Source organism: Tachyglossus aculeatus, chromosome X4 (assembly GCF_015852505.1).
Source record: "Tachyglossus aculeatus isolate mTacAcu1 chromosome X4, mTacAcu1.pri, whole genome shotgun sequence".
Classification (NCBI taxonomy): Eukaryota; Metazoa; Chordata; class Mammalia; order Monotremata; family Tachyglossidae; genus Tachyglossus; species Tachyglossus aculeatus.
Window position 1 is genome coordinate 49,467,490 of NC_052098.1, and position 8,816 is coordinate 49,476,305.

General features: G+C 49.9%; 1 protein-coding gene across 1 annotated transcript; it reads right to left on the reverse strand.

The window, feature by feature from the left end:
- Positions 1-1,503: 1,503 nt before the first annotated feature.
- Positions 1,504-4,699, reverse strand: LOC119947902 (T-cell-specific guanine nucleotide triphosphate-binding protein 2-like). The gene is made up of 3 exons (XM_038769554.1): positions 4,511-4,699; positions 4,336-4,457; positions 1,504-2,665 (listed from the first exon to the last, which is right to left on the reverse strand). The coding sequence occupies exons 1-3, from the start codon at positions 4,697-4,699 to the stop codon at positions 1,504-1,506; spliced, it is 1,473 nt and encodes a 490-aa protein (XP_038625482.1).
- Positions 4,700-8,816: the final 4,117 nt, after the last annotated feature.

The following is an 8,816-nucleotide window of genomic DNA, read 5'->3' on the forward strand; positions in this document are numbered from 1 at the left end:
GTTGCTAGAGAAGCAGCATGGCTCAGTGGAAAGAGCCTGGGCTATGGAGTCAGAGATCATGGGTTCAAATCCCGACTCCACCAATTGTCAGCTGTGTGACTTTGGGCAAGTCACTTAACTTCTCTATGCCTCAGTTACCTCATCTGTAAGATGAGGATTAAGACTGTGAGCCCCCCGTGGGACAACCTGATCACCTTGTAACCTCCCCAGCGCTTAGAACAGTGCTTTGCACATTGTAAGTGCTTAATAAATGCCATTATTATTATTATTATTATTATTATTACGGGTCGGAAATGACTCAGCATTTGAAGAAGAGATCCCATACCTGACCAATAAGAGGATTCCCTGGATAAGAGGGGAGATGAATGTTCCAAATGAAGATTCCTTTTTTTCTGTCAGTGCCAATGTCTCTTTCCCCTCTCCCTTCTTTGCCCTCTGCCAGTCTCATTCCTCCCCTCCCTTTCTCTTTTGGGGAAGCACCCCCAGAAAAGGCCCCAACTCTGTTCCCTGGTGGCTCAGCCCCCTCACCAATCCAGGGAGGTCAGAAGGAATGGTGGAGAAATCTGCCTAGGACCAGTTTTTAATTATCTGGGGATCCAGGGAGCCCGGGACCTGGGTAGGAAGCTGCAAGTGGGAGACTGAGGGTTTAGGGGTGGTGGTGTGGAAGGGATTATCCAGATCTTTAATTTTCCTGTGTGTGTGTGTGTGTGTGTGTGTGTGTGTGTGTGTTGGGTCCCCAGAGACGTTCACACTGGTTGAGAGAACAGGATTTAAGCCATCTAGAGAAGCAGTGTGGCCTAGTGGAAAGAGCACGGGCATGGCAGTCAGAGGAACTGAGTTCTAATCCCAGCTCTGCCACTTTTCCGCTGTGACACCTTGGGCAAGTTGCTTATCTTCTCTGTGCCTCAGGTTCCTCACCTGTAAAATGAGGATTAAATCCTATTCCTTCCTACTTCAACTGTGAGCCTCATGTGGGATAGGGACCATGTCCAACCTGATTGCCTTGTTTCCACCCCAGTGCTTAGAACAGTGCTTGCCACGTAGCCAGCCCTTAACAAGTGTCGTAATTAATTCATTAATTTTCTCTGATTCCCACCTTCTTCTTCTGCCTCAGGGTCGTGGGATCCTTAGAGAAAAAGAAAGGGAGATAGGGAAAGAATCAAGGTGAAATAAAGCTTCACACCAAATGTACAGACTTTTGTTATTTAATTGTTTAACTGTTTGGTCTGATTATATTGGATGAACGAATCAGAAGAGTATGCATCAATATAGAGCTTTGCATGGGATATCATCCTGTTTCCTGTTCTGATTCTGGTAATATTGTCCCTGGGTTCGGGGGGGAGGTGTGGACCACCTCATTCCTTGGGGTTCTCAGACAGAGTCGGGGGTGGAGAGGAAAGGGACGAGACACAGTCACCCCAGCCAGGTCGAGCAGGGCCGACGTGAGAAGGCAGCGGGGCCCTGCTGCCAGTCGGTCCCTTCCTTGCACCAGCAGGGGGCGCCTCAGTTCCTCCACGTTTTCCTCAGGAGGTCCGTAGCCTCTTGGGCCACCGCGTCCAGGAAGGGCCACTGCACATAATAGCCCTGCACGTAGGAGATGGCATCGGCCCCGAAGCCCCCGATGATCGGGATGGAGCCGACCACCACTTTCACGTTGTCCATCATGTCACCGACGAGACTGGCGCTCTTCAGCTCCTCTTCAGCCAAGTCCCGCAAATCTTCCTCGAGGGACAGGCCCCTTGGTTCTTCTGTGGGCCGGCCAGCCAGGTGGGAGAAAGGGAAGGCGGCCCAGGCGGCTGCCTTCAGGGCCCTCAGCCCCATCTTCTCCTGCAGCGTGGGCCGGCTGGTCCCCCCCGCCTCTTCGGCCACATTGGGCAGGGCCAGCACCAGGGCGTGGCACTTGTGAGCAGGCAGCTCCGACACCAGGGTGTCCTCCAGCTTGGGGAAGTCATAGAGGGAGATGTCCAGGCTGGACACCAGAAAGACCCAGGGGTCACTGACCCCTCCCTTCTGGAGACCACTCAGGCAGTCCTCTCGGATCCTCTGCAGGACCAGCTCCTCGCTGAAGGTCTTGGGCTTGCTCCGCCGCGAGTTGTACAGGTCGTTGTCCACTTTGGCCCGGACGAAATAGAACTTCTTCCCCACCCTCCGGATCTCCTGAGCCAGGCTCACGTGGCTGGCCTTGAATCTCTCCGAGGTGAGGATGACGAAGAAGTCGTAGTGGTTGACCTTCACCTTCTTCAGGTAGACCTCTGGGCGAAAGTCAGGGGCCCCGATGCCTGGCAGGTCCCACAGGGTGACATTGGGAAATTTGGGGTACCGGTAGGGGATGGGCTCCAGGGTGGTGACCACCACGTCGGTGGGGGCGGAGTCCTCGTCCTCATGCCCCAGCCCGCGCAGGGTGTTGATGAAGGTGGACTTCCCGGAGCCGGTCTCCCCGACGACGGCGATGTTCAGGGGGGCCCTCTCAGCCGCCTCCATCTTCTCCTTGATCTTGGAGGCCGCCTCCTCCAGCTTCCCCTTCTTGAGGGCCCCTTGGATGTCGGTGACGTCATCTTCCGAGAGGATGCCCCACCTCTTCTTCACCAGCCTCTTATAGAATGGGATGAGTTTGATGGCGACCGGGTGTGCCATGGCTGAGCCTGGGCTGTGGCTGGTCAAGGTTCTGGCCCGGAGCAGGGGAGGATTCTGGGAGAGCAGAGAGAACAGGAAAGGTGAGGGGGACGGGGAAGGGGTAGGGAAAAGAAGAGAAGCGGCGTGGCCTGAAGGAAAGAGTCGGGAAACCTGGGTTCTCATCCCGGCTCCGCAACTCGCCTGCTGTGGGACCTTAGGCAAATCACCTGTCCTTCTCCATGCCTCAGTCACCTCACCTATGAAATGGACATTCAATACCTATTTGCCCTCCTGCTTAGACTGTGAGCCCCATGTGGGACAAGGACTGTGTCCCACCTAATTATTTTGAATCTACCCCAGCACTTAGGTTAGTGCTTGGCAGAGAGTGAGCACTTAGCAAATCCCAAAGTTATTTTTAGGAGCTCTCAGAGGATGACTGGGCCAGATAGGCTGAACTCCTCTGAGGACAGGGTGGTCATTGGCACCTCTCAGGAATACTGGATTCCCTTTTGCTGACACAGAAACACAAATGTCGATTGTGTTATATCTATTATGTAGGGAATGAAACGTAACTAGCAGCATCAATCGATGGTATTTATTGAGCGCTTTCTGCGTGCAGAGCACTGTACCAAGTGGTTGGGAGGGTACAATATAACAGAGTTGGTAGATACGTTCCCCGCCCCGATCTCTCACACGTATTCCTTCTTGTGACAGTCAGCTTTGGGATGCCATGTCTGCCCTACGGAGAAGGTGTGCTATGGTCTACCTCAAATGTGACATGGTTGTGTCATTCATTCATTTATTCATTCAGTCACTATTCCATCTGTATCCATTCACCCCGTAGACTATATAAATCCGTTCACTCATTCATTCCTTCATTCGTTCACTCATTCATTCCTTCATTCACTAATTCATCTCTTACTTCATTTATTCATTCATTCATTCACCTCTTAATTCATTCATTCACCCAGCCATTCATCCTTTACTTCATTAATTCATTCACTCAGTCATTCATCCATTAATTCATTCATTCACTCAGTCATTCCTCCAACAGTGTTTATCGCGTTCCTGCGTTATTCAAAGCACAGAAGCAGCCAGACACTGTAACAGTTCTGGGCACATTTGCCTGTAGATCTCTGCCTCAGTTCTTGAGACTTTCTATCTCAGATTCTGCTCTCTCTCGTTCTCCTTACTTGATCTCTCCACCTCTGTGTTGTTTTCCTTTGTCTCATTTCTTTCTTTCTCTTGCAGTGCCTGGTTTGACTTCTGCCTTGTTCTCTCCCTCTTCCTCTCTGCTGGATGTTTTCAGACACATTTTCAGAACACCAAGAGGTTGTGAATTTCTAATGTCAGCTTCTTCTATTCTCTCTCCCTCTCACTCCCCTTGCTTTTCTCTTGTCTTTCCCTCTCCTTTCTCTCCTCTTTCCCTCTGCTCTCCCTGTCTCCTCTCTCCCCTTTTCCCCTCTGCTCTCTCTGTCTCCCTTTTCCCTCTGCTCTTTCTCTACCTCCTATTTTCTCTGCTCTCTATCACTTCTTTCCCTCTGCTCTCTGTCTCCTTTTCCTCTGCTCTCTGTCTCCTTTTCCTCTCTGCTCTCTCTATCTTCTTTTCCTTTCGGTTCTCTGTCTCCTCTTTCCCTCTGCTCTGTCTCCACTTTCTCTCTGTCCTCTCTCTCCCACTGGTCCTCGTTTTGTCCCCATCCCTCTCTTTTCTCCCAGTCTCACCTTCTCCCCTCCAGCTTGCTCTTCAGGATCCTCCCGTCCCTCACAGCCAGCACGGGCCCCTTCGGCTTCCTCTCCCGAGCAGTCCCGCTCCCAGCCCCTGGCTCTAACTTATAAAGGGTGGCCTGGGGGCCAGGGGCCGAAGCAGTTCTGCTGAAAGGAGAGAACAGGTGAAGACCCGCAGGGGGATGAGGTTGGATGCCACACAGCCAGGTATCTCAGCTTTTCTGAGAATCCATGGCTTTTCCAGGATGGTCCGCCCCTTCCCCTGGAACATGAGCTTCTTCTTCACCCAGGTCGGCTTCCTGGTCACCCCCAGGCAGTGGCTGAACTTTCTGCTCCCCTTCCCTTCCCTCTCCATTTCCATTGTGTATTGGATTCCTTCCCTCTATTCCCCCTCCTATCTTCTCTCCCTCCCTCCATCTTCCCCTTCTTCTTTCCATTTCTCCCTCCCTCCCCCTCTCTTAGTCTCTTGGGGTGGAAGAGAGGGCCCCGGGTTTGCTGATGGTGGGGAGACCCCTTCAATCCCCCCACCAACTAGCTCTGGTGTATCTCTCCCTGCTCCTCTCCCCAGCCTGGCCTTGTACAGCCTTCATTCTGTGGATTCTCCGCTTCAGGATGTGCCCTGGGCACCTGCCCTGCTCGCTGGTTCTAATGACGCCACAGCCCCAAGCGCTCTAGTGGGTCGCCCCAGGCTGTTAGATTCAATAACGAAGAAAACCCCGGAGTAATGTGACATTATATAAGTTGTATTTATTCATTCATTCGATCAATCGTATTTATTGAGCGCTTACTGTATGCAGAGCACTGTACTAAGCGCTTGGGAGAGTACAATACAACAACAGGCAGACACATTCCTTGCCCACGGTGAGCTTATAGTCTAGAGGGGAAGACATTTATTGAGCCCTTACTGTGTGAAGTGTGAAGCCTAGGGGAAAGAGCCCGGTCCTGGGAGTCAGAGGACCTGGGTTCTAATCCTGCCTCTGCCACTGAACTGCTGTGTGACCTTGAACAAAGCACCTCACTTCTCTGTGCCTCAGTTACCTCATCTATAAAATGGGGATTAAGACTGTGAGCCCCATGTGGGACAGGGACTGTGGTCCAACCTGATTAGTTTGTATCTACCCCAGCACTTAGTACAGTGCTTGGCACATAGTAAGTGCCTAACAACATTATAAAAAACTACTACAGTCATTAATATCATCAGTCATCTTTCTAGCAAAACTGTGACCCCGATGTGGGTGTCTGGCATGATTATCTTGTACCATCCCAGGGCACAGTATAATGCTTGGCACATAGTGAGTGCTTAATAGATGCTATATTGTCCGTGAGTCTCTAGACTGCAGCTGTTGAGGAGCTGAGATGCAGGCAAGAGTTCTTGGGGGGCTCCATAGGTGTGCTGTGGAGATGCAGGCAAGAGCTTCTTGGGGTACCTCCCTTCCTTGGGTTGCCCACTGGGCACATCCATTATGGGAGGAACGTTCAGATTCCTGGCTGCGTCTGCATCCCGACCGGTCCGTCCTGATCCGGGCTCCGACGGGTGCTGGCTCATTCCTCCCCTCCCCTCGGGGGCTGCCAGGGGAGGGAGAGGGGCTCAGAGCCAGAGGGCCCTTTAGGGTTCAGGAGGAAATGGAGAATGAACAACCCCATTCTCTGCCAACCCAGAGGACAGATAGCATCAGCTTGAACTTCCTGACTCCTCCCCCGCTGTCCTGATTGGCTGGCACGGGGACAGACTCACTCTCTTCCCTTGACAGACTCGACTTTGGGGGCAGGCAGGGACCCTCCTTGGGTCACTCAACCTGGGCTCAATCTGGAAAAGCTACCTGTCCCTGTCTCGCCTTTCATCTTCTGGAGGTAAAACCCGGAAACTGAAAGAGGAAACTGCCTCATTGTCAAGTCTGCTGTCACGAGTTGGTTGATGGAGAGAGGGGATGGGGGTCCTGTAGGGTCTTCTCACCTTTTCCCCTCCAGCATCCTTCCTTGTTCCCTCCCCTCTAAGTGGATTGGCTCAGAATCTTGGCGGTGGGGCGGGGGGGGGGGGGGGGTGAGAAAGAGAGAGAGAAGGCACCATAATCAATCAACCAATGATACTTACTGAGTACTTACTGTGTGCAGAGCACTGTACTAAGCACTCAGGAGAATACATTCCAGCACAGTTGGTAGACATGTCCCCTGCCCATAACAGTCTAGATACCTTAAATAATTAAGGTATTTATTAATCACCTACTATGTGCCAAGCACTGGGGTAAATAAAAGATCATTAGATTGGGCACAGCCCCTGTCCCAAATGAGACTCACAGTCTAAGAAGAAGGTATTTTATATCTGTTTTAGATGAGGAAACTGAGTTCTAGAGAGGGCAAACGACTTACCTAAGGTCACCCAGCAAGCCAACCACATCTCCTCCAGGAAGCCTTCCTTTATTAATCTTTCATCTTCCTAACCTATTTCCCCCACAAACACAAACACATCCGTGTCACCCAAATACTTACACTACCCTGTTGATCTTATGTCCATAAGCTGCTGACGGGTAGGTACAAGCTAATCAGGTTGGACACAGTCCATGTCCCACATGGGGCCCACATTCTTAATCACCATTTTATAGATGAGGAAACTGAGGCACAGAGAAGTTATTTGACTTGCCCAAGACCATCCAGCAGACAAATGGTGGAGCCTGGATGAGAACCCAGGTCCTCTGACTCCCAGGCCTAAGCTCTTTCCACTAGGTTACACTTCTCCGTCCCTTGCGATGAGGGATGTATTTTGGGGGGAATCTCAGTCTCTCTCTGTAAGGAGAGAGAAAAATGTTTCTCAAGCTGGCCTGTTGTGACAGGGAACCATATTTACTAACCATTTATAAATTCATGTACTGGAGCCATCAGTGGCATTTATTAAATCCTTACTGTATGTGGAGCACTGTACTAAATGCTTGGGTTTGTACAATACAATAGTGTTAGTAATCACACTAACATTAATCACATTACATTAATTATTACATTAATTAATGTAATAATGTAATCATTAATTAACTTAAATTAACTTAAATAATTAATGTAATAATGTAATAATTGATGTAATTAATTACGTTAATAGGTTAACACATCACATTAATCACACTAACATTAATTAATTAATGATTGTGTGTGCACACACAATCATTCCTGCCCACAAGGACCTCACAGTCCGGAGGGAAACATGCTAACATGTCCACCTCTTTTCCTTACCTATGCAAATCTTTAAAGTTAGGAACATTTAACCAAGGGAACACTTAATTAATGGTTTTTCTTGAGTGCTGTACCAAGCACTTGGGAGTATAACAGAACTAGCAGACAGTGAACTGAACAACAGCTAGAGTGGGTTGGTGTCATTGTTTCAGCTAACCTTAACCCTGGGAGTCTTTGACACCAATGGGAACTATGCCCCGGGGGTGGTGATTGTCCTGGAATTCTCAAGCTAGAATGGCTTGGTGTCATTGTTTCATCCAGTTTGGGAATTTCCAGGCTGGGAATTCCCAGCTGTCTCCCCCCAGCAGCCAGCGAAAGGGCTGTGAATTTGGGGAAAGTCCTTCAAAATGAGCTCAAATCCCTCCAGGCCTGGGAGTCAGAGGACCTGAGTTCTAATCCTGGCTCTTCCCCTTGTCTGCTGTGAGACCTTGGGCAACTCACTTCACTTCTCTGTGCCTAGTTACTTCATCCAAATAGTGAGGATTAAGAATATGAGCCCCATGTGGGACAGGGACTGTGTCTAACCTGATTATCTTAAATCTAACCCAGGGTTTAGTACAGTTCCTGACACATATTATTATGCTATTTGTTAAGTGTTTACTATGTGTCAAGCACTGTTCTAAGCGCTTAACAAATACCATTAAAAAAAGGCAGAACAAACAAAAAAACTTCCAAGGAACGTCCCACCATCTAGCATCTACCAGTATATTCTGGTGTACTGGAAGCTGGGGGGACCTGACAGAGACCCCCAAGATCCTGGGAACTTTTCCATCCGGGGGGGGGGGGCGGGGTGTTGACTGACTTCTCCACTCTGCTCAGCCACCCCAGGAATCTACTCTAATATCTGGGGCAGATCCAAGACTTGTAATTGCTCCTTTCTCTGTGGGGGTAAAAAGGAAGTGTCCTGATGGGTTCCAATCCCAGCCCTGCCACTTGTCTGCTGTGTGACCTCACTCAAGTCGCTGAACTTCTTTGTACTTCAGTTTCCTCATCTGTAAAATGGGGATTAAGAATGTGAGCCCCATGTGGAACATGGATTGCGTCCCACTTTATTAGCTTATATCTACTCCAAAGCTTAGTTCAGTGCCTGGCATATAGTAAGCGCTTAACAAATACCATTAAAAAGAAAAGAAAAAAAGAAATGGAACCGATTCGTCTCTTTGTACTGGGGAAGTGGGGCAGCGCCCCCTGCTGGAATGGTTGAAACATAAATACCCACTCGCCTCCACCGGGGAGCAAAATGTCAGTAGTCTCGGGAT

Excerpts from the sequence above, each read along its gene's own strand:
- LOC119947902 (XM_038769554.1), bottom strand. The coding sequence starts at position 4,699 with ATGGAAATGGAGAGGGAAGGGAAGGGGAGCAGAAAGTTCAGCCACTGC. Across the intron at positions 4,458-4,510 it reads CCAACCTCATCCCCCTGCGG|GCCACCCTTTATAAGTTAGA; the intron begins GTCTTCACCTGT and ends CCTGGCCCCCAG. Across the intron at positions 2,666-4,335 it reads AGCAAGCTGGAGGGGAGAAG|AACCTTGACCAGCCACAGCC; the intron begins GTGAGACTGGGA and ends GCTCCGGGCCAG.